At 51.0% G+C, this 12425-nt stretch overlaps 1 protein-coding gene across 1 annotated transcript; it reads left to right on the plus strand.

Annotated features, from left to right (window-relative positions):
- Positions 1 to 70: 70 nt before the first annotated feature.
- Positions 71 to 11319, plus strand: LOC308474492 (uncharacterized protein). The gene is made up of 6 exons (XM_081000853.1): positions 71 to 264; positions 927 to 975; positions 1591 to 1639; positions 4046 to 4147; positions 5152 to 5648; positions 7464 to 11319. Exons 1-6 carry the CDS (start codon positions 178 to 180, stop codon positions 11165 to 11167), a joined length of 4488 nt encoding a protein of 1495 aa, XP_080856979.1. The 5' UTR covers positions 71 to 177; the 3' UTR covers positions 11168 to 11319.
- The last annotated feature ends 1106 nt before the right edge of the window (positions 11320 to 12425 follow it).

Below are 12425 nucleotides of genomic sequence, written 5' to 3' on the forward strand. Positions count from 1 at the left end.
GGCTCATTGTGATGTCTGGCCAGTGTTCACAGAGCACCCGTCATCACCACCACTCTGGTCCAAGGAGCTGGTGGGCCTTTGTGATGTGGGCGTGACTCCAAGAAGGGGACGCCTGGCTGGGCCCAGGAAGTACTCTTGCTCTCCAGGTCAACAGGCAGTTTTTTCTTCCTGCCGGAAATGAGCTGGTGTCACTGGGCTTTCGAGCTGATACAGCTCTTGATCTTCATCACTCTCTGGGTCTTCTGGGTGGCTGCAGCCTTGTGGGTAAGAGACTCTCCTCAGCGGAGGATCACAGTGGAGCCTTCCAGCCTAACTTCAGGGTCCCTGTAGAGCAGCCTTTCTCAACCTGTGGGTCCCCAGATGTTCTTGAACTACAACTCCCATCACCCCTAGCTAGCAAGGCCAGAGCTCGGGGATGATGGGAGTTGTAGTCCAACAAGATCTGGGGACCCACAGGTTGAGAACCGCTGCTGTAGAGAAATGAATGGGCAGCAAGTGCAGCAAGCCCAGAACTGGGATTACATGCCCATGACTTCTTGGCATAGTAAACAATCTACCCTTGGTTGCTGTTTTTGAACCATCATCAATGGAAGTCCTGCGTACAACACATTACAATCATCTAACTTGTAGGTTACTAGAGCATACACAACAGAAACCATGCTATCCCCATCCACATAGGTTCACGACCAAAGCTGACAGAAGACACTTTGTGTCACTGAGCTGCCTCCATTGACAAGGTTTACTGAGGACTTGTGTGGGATATGCAGGGGGTGGAGTCTGGGAGATAAAGGGTGTGGCTTAGCATATCGGGGGCGGGGCCTGGTGGAACTGGGTGAGATCTCAGATGTACAGAAAAGGCTACAACTTACTTAAACTTTGTTGTTCACCTACCCAATGCTGTCTCCTTTTTACCTCTTCTGCAACAGGCTTGTAGCCCCAGGACCAGGTGGCTAAAGCTTCATGAGACATGGATTGGTGAGCAGTCAGTCTATTCCTTTAGTCTCTTTGGGGAAGGTAGCATAGCTGTCAACTTACAGATTTGAAAATAAGGGACCAGCAGCCTCAAAAATAAGGGATCAGCAGACAAAATAAGAGATTTTCCAGGCACAGGTATGTTCAACTTCTAAGCCCCTCCAAGCCAAAGGCAGAAAGCCCAGCCAGCAGCCAAACGAAGCCTCAAGCGGTGGTTCCCACAGCGCAGCAAGCCAGCAAAGGGGATGCAGCAAGGAAAACCACCGTCACTTCTCCGCTGGGAAGTGCTGAGCAAAGGCGAGTCCCCATGAAACGCAGCCGACTTGATTGGCACAAAGCATGCAAGCTCCACCCCCCAGTCGTTCTTAGGCTCCTTATTGGGTGAGCAACGCAGCCAAGCAACACAGTTGGAGCCTCCCTTCTCCCTGGCAGGGAGGGAGGGAGAGGAGCTGCTTCCTCTGAAACCCGGGAAATTTAAGGGACATCATCAATAAGGGACAGCAGCGGGAAATGGCGCTGGGATAAGGGAGTTTCCCGCCAAATAAGGGACGGTTGACAGCTATGGAAGGTAGACTTGGATTGTTGGCCTTCACAAGCGTCTCTGTCTCTTGCTTTCAGCCTGCAACGGATTCTTTCAGAAAGAAAGCAAAGCGAGCAGCTCAAAGAAGTAAGTGGTAGCCAGTTTCCCTTTCTCCCACTGCCCTCTGTAGCACCCTCCTTGCTGTCCCAAACCATTAGGTCCCACCATATTTGGAGGAGAGGTGAATGTCCTGTGGCTGTGAAACACTTTCCTTTCTGTATTTAATTTTTATTTACTTATTTCTCTGGAGACTCTCCAAAATACATTATGAAAACCTGTATTTCTGTAAATACACAACTTATAACATTATACATCTGTAAAACACATTCCGATTAAGCGATCCACAAGTTAGTATAAACCTTTGGTACTGGTCTTTGGGTTTCCTGGAGAATTTGTAAATGAAATGAAGCACCGCTGTTCTTCCACAAATATATATTTGTACTTTGTTCCTCTTGTCAGTCTTAATTTGTGAATCAACTTTTTTGTAAGGGCAATGTGCCAAGCACTCAAATTTACACCATTTACCGTATTTTTCGCTCCATAAGGCACACCTGACCATAAGACGCACCTAGTTTTTAGAAGGGAAATCCAAGGAAAAAATATTTAAAGGGACCGCTGAGCAGAGCCTGTATGCATCCCAGGCTCTGCTCAGCGCTCCCTTTCACCAGCCGCGTGGAGCATGTGTGCAGCGCTTGCAGGCTTTTCCCCGAGGAGGGAGAAGGGCAGCCCATCACTGATGGGTGGCAGGATGAAGGCTCCCCGTGCCCTGCGGAGGCTTTGCACGGCTAAGCCAGAAGCTAGAACAGCGAGAGGGAATGCTGCGCAGTGCTCCCTCTCGCTGTTCTGGCTTTTGGCTTAGCCGCGCAGCCTGCATTCGCTCCATAAGATGCACACACATTTCCCCTTACTTTTTAGGAGGGAAAAAGTGAGTCTTATAGAGTGAAAAATACGGTAAATCCTTCCAGAATGTGACTACAGTGGTGCCTCGCAAGACGAAATTAATTCGTTCTGCGAGTTTTGTCGTCTTGCGATTTTTTTCGTCTTGCGAAGCACGGTGTCGGGAAAGTTTTGGAAAAGCTTCAAAAATCACCAAAGTCTTTAAAAACCTCAAAAAAGGCTACCACACCGCGTTCTATGAGTTGCTACTCGAAGTCAAGTCGCAACTGTATTAACGGTGTTAAGAAAAAGGAAACAAACTTGCAAGACGTTTCCGTCTTGCGAAGCAAGCCCATAGGGAAAATCGTCTTGCGAAGCAGCTCAAAAACCGCAAAACCCTTTCATCTAGCGAGTTTTTCGTCTTGCGAGGCATTCGTCTTGCGAGGTACCACTGTATAACCATGCTGACAGCCACTAGGAGAAATCCAGTCCAGCTTCTCATTTAAATACAGTAGTACCTCGGGTTAAGAACTCAATTCGTTCTGGAGGTCTGTTCTTAACCTGAAACTGTTCTTAACCTGAAGCACCACTTTAGCTAATGGGGCCTCCTGCTGCCACTGCGCCGCCACTGCATGATTTCTGTTCTCATCCTGAAGCAAAGTTCTTAACCCGAGGTAATATTTCTGGGTTAGCGGAGTATGTAACCTGAAGCGTATGTAACCTGAAGCGTATGTAACCTGAGGTACCACTGTATAAATTTAGTAGCTCAAGCTCTGGAGACTTCCTGACACGCTGATGGGTAATTTTACTTATTTCATTTAACACTTGTCCTCAAAAAGTTGTCACTTTGGGGCATGTCCACCACAAGTGCCTATAGCTGCCTGCAACTTACTCTAAGATTCACCCCTGACTTCCATTTGAAGTCCATTTCCTGCATATGCTTTCTTTTTTTATCTACTGCAAATCATCCAGAAAGCTCCCTTCTGACTCTCCTTGCCCTATAGCAGTGGTTCTCAACCTGTGGGTCCCCAGATGTTGTTGGACTACAACTCCCATCATTCCTAGCCAACATGACCAGTGGTCAGGGATGATGGGAGTTGTAGTCCAACAACATCTGGGGACCCACAGGTTGAGCACCACTGCCCTATAGGATACTGAGGAGAACACATTGTCCTTCGATCCACCCCTGCGGTTAGCCTTCATGCCCTTGTGTGCTGTGCAAGGAAGCTTCATTATCATCTCAGTGGCTACTGACCTGATGGGCATGTTCTAACTTCACTGCCAGAGGCAACATGCTTCTGAACACCAGTTGCTGGAAACCACAGGAGGGGAGAGTGCTCTTGTAGTCAGATCCTTCTGGTGGACTTCCCACAGACATCTGGTTGGCTGCTGTGAGAACAGGATGCTGGACTAGATGGTCTACTGGCCTGATCCAGCAAGGCTCTTCTTATGATCTTGCATTAACACCAAATTAAAAGAAGTCCAGTCTGTTTCTGATGATGCAGTCCAGGCATTCCAGCCTGGCCATGCTCAGTTCCCATCAGGTTTTGACAGCTGAATTGGCTACCAGATAGATCTTCCAAAGAATCCTTAGCCAGCCTGTCTCCTTCCCACCAGACTTCCAGAGCCAACTGAGATCTTGACCTTGGAGTGCAGACTGAGCTCTACAGAGGTGAACATCCCACCCCAACCGAAGGAGCTGGAGATGGATCTGGACTCGTAAGTCAGTGGACAATGGAGAAGGAGGGAGAGAGAGGGAGAGCAACAAGGTCTGGGGTGCAAAATAGGTATGATGTGGGGAGATCCATGACTCAAACGTCCAACTAGGAATTGGGAAAGGAGGGGAAATTGCTGCATTTTAATGTGACCTTTCCTAATTTGCACCTCCTCAACCAATAGGCAAACCAAAGCATGCCAGACATAGAACACTAGAGTTGGAAACATAGCTGTCAACTTTTCCCTTTTCTTGCGAGGAATCCTATTTGGAATAAGGGAATTTCCCTTTAAAAAAGGGAAACGTTGACAGCTATGATTAGAAGGGACCTCAAGGGTCATCCAGTCCAACCCACTGCAATGCAGAAATTATAGCTAAAGGATCCCTGGCTGATGATCATCCAGCCTCTGTTTAAAAACCTCCAATGAAGGAGAGTCCATCACCTTCTGAGTCTTTTCCACTGTCAAACACCTCTTTGCATCGGATTGGTCTACCTGGTGTTTAGTGGGAATCTCCTTCTTTGAAGTTCGAATCTTGCTCCACCTTCCATGTGACAGCCATTTAATACTTGATATTTCTAATAAATACGTTTCTAAAATACACATTGTTGTTCGTGCTTTTGGCTAACATACACATTTCTGCAAGCAATTTCCCCTGATATAATGCATTTCTGCAATATTATTTTCCACTATTATGTACATCTTCATGCACATTTTCTCCTTAATATATATGTTTTTGTACACATTCTTTAGTTGGGGAACTGCAAAAGCAACACCCAGAAGGAGTTGCTCCTCTCTCTTTTATTTACTGCAGAGGTGAGGAACGTGTGGCCCTCCAGTTGCCGAACTACACATCCCATCAGCTCCAGCAAGCATGGCGAATAGCCAATGATTATGGGACTTGTAGTTCATCAGCATCTGGTGTACCAAAGGTTCCCCACAGACCTGATTTACTGTATTCCACAGAGCCATAATTCTCATATCTGTTTGTGTGTGTTTCTGCCCATTAGAGTCCTGTCTAGTCTCTCCAGCACCTCCTTGGGCTCCCTCACGTCCATCAGCAGCAATTGGTCTTTGTCCTCATCAAGCGATGATGTAATAAGCCTCCCAGACACGCCCCTCACCTCCTCACCATCCGCCCCAGAGGAAGATGGCCGGTACTCACCACTGCTTCACAGACCCTGTGGAGCTGGCCTTGAGGAACTCCACAGAGACCCCACGTCCCACCAGCCTGTTCAGTTCAACATCTGCCAGAAGGTGCTTCAGGAGTTGTGGGGGGAGCCGATGCCCAACTGGGAGTCCCTGAACGAACTGACCCCTGGTGCACCAAACCTCCAGCAAGCATCTGAGGTCACCAGCGAAACTGACTTTGACAGCATCTCCAGCAGAAGAAGCAGAGAGGAAGCTTTGAGCAAGTGGGAGAGACATCAGCCCCTGAGCGATCAGGAAGAAGTTCAGCGCAGCAGCTCATGGGAAATGTTCGCTGTTGTGCCCAGGCCCTCAAGTTGTGAGTAACAGGCCCCATTCTCACCCCCATTTTCACTAAATACAGTGGAACCTTGGGTTGCGAACGTGATCCATGCGGGAGGCACGTTTGCAAGCCTCAGTGCCGTGTCTGCGCATGCACAGATCGCAATTTGGTGCTTCTGCGCATATGCAAAGCACGATTTAGCACTTTTGCGCATGCGAGAGCGCCAAAACCCGTTCTGGTACTTCTGGGTTCGGCGTGGTGCGCAACCCGAAAACACATAACCTGAAGTATCTGTAACCCGAGGTACCACTGTACTCTTCTGCACATCATTGAGGAAGGTTGTAGATCTTCCAAGCATCTCTGCCTTCTACACACGTGGAACATTCCTGGACAGGGGAACTGGCCATGTTGCAAGCTCTCCCCCTCCCCCTGTCATTCTAAGAGAAAACTGCTTCCCAAAGGAGTGAGACTTGAACCCAGAACACTCTGGCCTGAGTCACAAGTTGCTGTTGATGGTAGTGGTGGCAATTGCACTTGTTCATTTCTCACTACATAAAGTGTCTCAAAGCAATTGCACAATTCAAAACCCATACAAATACGAAAGTCTAAATGAAACATCAAACAACGTTATTTTCTGAAACTGCTCATTTGGGGCACAGCGAGTGATGACCATAGAGACAAATTTGCACATGCCAAGTTATTTATTCATCTCCATTTGTGAATCACTTCCCATGAAGCAACTCAACGCAATGTAAAAGGTACATTCTGATTGTAAAGATGTTGTTTCCCCACAGATTCTTCTCCAAATCAGTTCTATTTGCTTTCCATTGTCTCCATTCATTAAAAACATATACAAGCCAACACAAATAAATGTGTTACCCTAAATTAAAACTTACCCAGTAAACACAGATCACTGCCCCCACAATTCAATTTCCCCCAAAATCATTACCCACCTTGGGGCATGGGGGGGGGAGATTTGGGTTGGTACCCCATAGTTCTCCTCCATAGGGGTCAGTGGGAAGAGGCAACAAGGTTTGTCTGCCTTCCCATCACCTGTGTCACTGCAACCAACCAGGAGGAAGAGATGTGAGACAATGACCACTCCCCACATCAAATGGGGGGCGCCTTTTGTACAGTTGCACACAGCCCCCCCTAATCCCATGCGGCTCCCGGCAGTACAGCCTGGATTCATCACCCCCCCCAAGCTGGACACCTGGAGGCAGCCGCCTACCTCTGCCAGTTACCCAATCGCAGCTGGGGAGGCGTTGCCAGGAGAGAGTTGGCCAGGTAAGGGGAGGGATCGCCCTGACCACACAATAGTGGGCGGAACTTACCTGGGAGTTTTCAGCCCACTCGGGTTTCGCCTGGGGCTGGGGGGTCTCCCCCTGTCTGCTCAATGAGGAGGTTGGTGCAGTGTGAATGCACCAGCAGAGTCAATGCAGCACCCCTGCTGGTGTGCTTTCATCACTCTGCCTTCTCTGCTGCCTCCCTCCTTCCCTTCTTCTTCCTGGTGACACTTGTGACTGGGGGTCAGGTAAGCAACTACACCCCTCCTCAACAACTGCTACTGAAATGCTCTAACACAGCTTTTCTCAACCTGTGGGTCCCCAGATGTTGTTGAACTACAACTCCCATCACCCCTAGCTAGCAAGGCCAGAGCTCAGGGATGGTGGGAGTTGTAGTCCAACAACATCTGGGGACCCACAGGTTGAGAACCGCTGCTCTAACAGGTCAGGATTACCCTGGTCCCTGAATCCTCACCTTGACAATCTATCTGAGATGTTATGACATTCTGGAGAAAGAACCTGTCCATTTCTGAATACTTCTGCTTTTCTCTCTCCTCTCTCTCAGGTCCAAACTGCAACCCCCAAACTTCCCGAGTGTCTTCTGGTCAACCTTTGGCTCTGCCCGCATCCGACAGCATCCGGGACAGGCTCTCACCTTCAGGGAACACCAAATCAGCTCATGTGAAAGCCACGGCCCAGCTTTTGGAGGAGATGATGTCGGAGGGAGCAGTTTCCTGGGAGGAGAGACCTGCCTTGCCCAAACACCCTTCCCAAAGGGGTCAGCTTTGTCACCGTAGATCCTGCTCAGCACTTGGGTCGGATGCCACCCAGCGCTTGGACTTCAATGTGAAGAAGAAGCAGATCCCAGAGCTCTGGGGGGAGCCCACCCCCTCGACTAAGTCCCTGGCCAAACTGACCTGCCAGGCTCCCTCCTCCCCTTCCCCGGCCCGCTCCTCAAGCCCCCCACAGAGGGCTGAGAAGGAGAGAAGCAGGCAGTCTGGACCAATGAGCATCAGTCCAACTAGTGTGAAAACCAGGGCCCAGCTTCTGGAGGCAATAATGCTAAGGGGAGGAACATCTTGGAAGGAGAGGCCTGCCTTGCCCAAACCTCATTCCCACAAGGCCCACCAAGCTCCCCGTGGTCCCTGCACAGCCATCAGCCCAGATACCACTCAGCACTTGGAGTTCAACATGAAGAAGAAACAGATGCACAATCTCTGGGGGGAGCCCACTCCTTTGACTCACTCCCTGGACTGCCAGATCACCCGCTCCCCATCACCTGCACACTCCTGTAGCCCCTCACAGAGGGTTGAGGAGGAGGAGGAGGAAGAGCTGTCTGAGCCAGCCAGGGCCCCCTCAAGGGGGCTTGCATCCCAAACTGTGAGGGGGTGTTCCCCCCAGCCCATTCCCTTTACATCCTCCCAAAAGGACAGCGCTGTCCAGGTGGCACCCAAGAAAAGAGCAGAGGATGGAAATGAGTTCAGGGTGGCGAAAAGGGTCACCCTTCCTCCCACAAGATCAGGCTTTTCAGAGAGTTCTCTAAGGAGCAGGTTTGTAAGCAGAGGTAGAACTAGGCGCCCCAGGAGCAGCCACCTCACCAGCAAAAGCAGTCCAGGGATCCTTGGTGCCCCAGAGAAGAAAGTGAAGTCTTCAGGCATGATGGGTCGAGCTGAGAGCCTTGAAAGTAAGGAAGCCCAAAGCCGTCAAGCTGGGACAGAAAATCAGAGGCAGCCCTCCAAGAGCATCAGGAAGGTGAAGGCCATTTCACACCAAGGTGCATCCCATCTAAAAGACCACGGAATCTCTCCCAAGGAACCTGTGCCCGTAGCAAAGCCTGGCAGTGCCCAGCTGGCACTTGGAGTCACGCTCCCTTTGCACCCAAGACAAGATGCCTTGCAACAGTTAGAAATCAGGAGGGCAGAGAAAATGATGGTCCCCGCACAGGAATCTGCACCTCAAGCTTCAAGGGCACCCCACTCTTCTTCCAAGAAGGAAATCGAGTTGTCAGAAAAAATGAAGTCCCCCATGCGAGAATCTGCACCCCAACCCTCGATAGAGGAAGGTCCACAACCTGCACCTCACTTTTCCTCCAAGAAGGAAATCCAGCTGTCAGAGCAAATGGAGGCCCCCATGCAAGAATTCACACCCCACACCTCAATGGAGTGCCACCTACTGCCACCCCTCCCTTTCTCCAGTTCTGTCCAACACACACTAGAAAGCAGTGCAGGCAGAGGCAGAGAGGGAAAGAGTCTTGTTCAAAAGGCAGAAGACAGCCCCTGCTCTGCAAGGCCTGACACGCCTATGGACCATGTAAGAAAGAGCCTTGCAGCTGGGGGTGAGCCTCACAACCCCACAGATAACAGACTCATCAGCCACGGCGGCATCCTGGAGAACAAAAGCAAGGGTGCCCCTTTCCATGTGATGGACTCAGCAGAGAGTCCTTGGGAAGTAGGAAGCTGCCAAGCAGGAGGAGAAAACACCCTGGACGACATGCATGGGAGAAAGGACATGTCCCGTGAAGATCCACCCCAACTGATGGGCCACACAGTGAGTTTGGAGGAGAACCTCCCCAAGGAACCTTTTGCTATAGCAAAGGCCAGCGCTCCTGGGCAGGTGCTGATTACCACAGATCCTGGGCACGAATGTCAAGGTGCTTTGCAACAAGATGGAGAAGGAGGACCACCCGTGGCAAAGCCACTCTTGTCCTCTGAGAAGGGCAGCAGGACATTAGAGCAAACCAAGTCCTCCTCACAGAGACCTGCCCCGGAGGTCCCCTATGCGACACTCTCCATTTCTGAGGAGAGAGAAAGCACAGCCCGAGCCATGTTGAAGCCTGAAGCTAGGGAGGGGAGGGAATTCGGACCAGCTACCAAGTTACCGACCAGCCCACTGCCCACGAGCCAAGTGGCAGCTCCAAAAGCAGTGCTGCCGTTTCAAAGCAATAGCGGTGGGACGACTGTGGCCAAGCTGTCCCCAAGCACTCAGGCACTCCGTGAACTGCCCTCCCGCCAGCAGCTAAGCCGCTCTATCCTTGCCTCCCTGAGTGTGGAGCAGACAGTGGAGGACCTGCGGCTCAGCCTGGCGCAAGGCCTAGAGATGGGCCACGGGGAGCTGCGGGCAGAGTACCCCGTGTGCCGGCAGTGCGGGAGCTGCAGCGCCATGTGCCCTCACCCCCGCACTCAGCAGGACCCGCTCCTGCACATCTTCCCGCGGCTGACGGTGCGCAACGGGAATGTGCTGATGGGCCTGGACTTCCACCTGAAGATCAACAAGATCCACGCCAGGAAGTGGGGCCTGCCGGAGACGGCAGAGGAGGGAAAGGCGCAGGAGCAGCCCCCAGAGCGATGTGGCAGTGGCAGCATCAAAGAGGGCATCTCCGCCAACCCGGGCCCCAGGGCCCCTTGCAAGCCTTCTGGAGTGATGGTGCAGCATCTGCAAATGGGGACCCAAATTGAGGCCACCTCCTCCTCGGTCCAGGTGAGCCTTGGCAAGAAGCTGGCAGGCAAGGGCAAGTGCCTCCCACCACCCGGCTTGGAGCGCCAACTCCAGCAGGGGCTTCCGCAAGCAGGACACCATCCGGGCCGGGGCCCAAAGGACGTACCCACAACAGAGAAGCCCTCGAGGAACCCTGTGAAAAGGATGCTACATGTCATCAAGCAGGCCTGGACCCGCATTCGAGGAAACAAGGAGAAACTGGTCCAGCCTCCCGAAAAGCGGGCTACAGCTGGCGCTCGTAGAAGACTGGGGACTCCGCCCATCAGGGATTCTTCCCGGAAGCGCTCTACACGAGCCACTTCAGCAAACCCCAAAGCGTTGGGTTTTCTGGCTACCCAAGCAGCAACCACAGCAGCTGCCCCTCTGGGGCAGGCTCCCCCCATCTGCCGCGTGAAGCCTAGCAGCTCAGGAAACATCAAGTGTTCTCCTCCTGTGCAGCCCCCAAGACCTTCCAGGCAACCTTCCTCCCAGTTGGGAGTTGCCCCTAAGAAGGGGGCAACCTCCAGGAAGCCCGCAGCCTATCCCGCCACACCAGCCTTTGGGGGCCCCCAGAAATCAGGGCTTGTTGTCAACCAAAAACCCTCTTTAGTACCCCCCATGAATGTGGGGATGGCCCCTGCAAAGCAGGTCGTCCGTCCGGCATCCTTCAAGAGCACCGGGGAAACAAGAAATGCCCGCCCCAAGAAGGAGTCTCCTGGGACCACCAGGAAAGCAGGGTGTCCCCTTCCCAAAAGGGCACCCACTAAGAAAGTGTGGTTCCTCGCCAGTAAATGAGGAGCTGTTCCTTTTCTCACAACCTGCTGATGCTTTGCTGGAGCACCTTAAATGACTCAGTGGAGACCAACCTCCCTGGTGCAGATCAAAGAATGCTTATATCACAAGGGGGCAGCATGTTCATATTTATAAAATAAATATGTTGCATTTGAGGCTCTGGAAAGGTATGTCTTACAAGTAGGGATGAGTCAATCTGTCCGTTTTTGGTTTCTCGTTTGTCCTACCTTAAGTTCAGCTCTTGACATTTGCACATGAAAATTCGTCAAACTTTAATTGTGTTTTTTTCTCTCTGCAATTTTGTCCAATACATGCTTTATTTTAGTATTTCCTTCTAATACACTTTTGTATGTTATCTTCAGTCATACAGTGGTACCTCGGGTTAAGTACTTAATTCATTCCGGAGGTCCGTTCTTAATCTGAAACTGTTCTTAACCTGAAGCACCACTTTAGCTAATGGGGCCTCCCGCTGCCGCCGCAGCACGATTTCTGTTCTCATCCTGAAGCAAAGTTCTTCACCCGAGGTACTATTTCTGGGTTATTGGAGTCTGTAACCTGAAGCGTATGTAACCTGAACCGTATTTAACCCGAGGTACCACTGTACCTGGCTGGAGAACTGTGTTGCAAAACTCAGCGACATGCGAAATTCAAGGGATCTCTGCAATACAGTTGGCTGGATGGTTTCAGAAAGTGTGAAATAGGCAAGTTTGCATTTGAATGCTAACTGAAGTAGATTTCTCTCCCAGTCCCTAATTATAATGCAAAAGGATTCCTTCCCCTGGTTGATTGCTTCCCAGAATGCACACGGCAGACCATTAACGCTCTATTTTTAAAGAGAACACAGTCGCTTCTACAGCTCTGGATTACACACACCAATCTAGTGTCTAGGCCAGGGTTTCCCAAACTTGAATCCCCAGCTGGTTTTGGACTACAATTTCCATCATCCCTAGCCACTGGCCCTGCTAGCTAGGGATGATGGGACTTGTAGTCCAAAAGCAGCTGGAAACCCAAACTTGTGAAACACTGCCCCACAGGGAGAAGCGCCCAGCTATTCTTAATGGGTCAGGACCACAATACCTCAAGGACTGCCTCGCTCCATAGGAACCTGCCTGGACCCTGAGATCATCATCTGAAGCCTTTCTTCCTGTGCCTCCTCCACGACAGGTCCGGAGGGTGGCAACAAAAGAAAGGGCCTTTTCTGAGGTGGCTCCCAATCTGTGGAATGCTCTCCTCAGGGAAGTTCACCTGTTCCCTTCATTAT

This window comes from Podarcis pityusensis, assembly GCF_964106645.2.
Source record: "Podarcis pityusensis genome assembly, chromosome: 3".
Classification (NCBI taxonomy): Eukaryota; Metazoa; Chordata; class Lepidosauria; order Squamata; family Lacertidae; genus Podarcis; species Podarcis pityusensis.

Bases quoted from the DNA above. Each gene is read 5' to 3' on its own strand.
- LOC308474492 (XM_081000853.1), top strand. From the start codon at position 178: ATGAGCTGGTGTCACTGGGCTTTCGAGCTGATACAGCTCTTGATCTTC. The intron at 976-1,590 runs GTGAGCAGTCAG...TCTTGCTTTCAG, and splicing joins GCTTCATGAGACATGGATTG to CCTGCAACGGATTCTTTCAG. The intron at 1,640-4,045 runs GTAAGTGGTAGC...CCTTCCCACCAG, and splicing joins AAAGCGAGCAGCTCAAAGAA to ACTTCCAGAGCCAACTGAGA.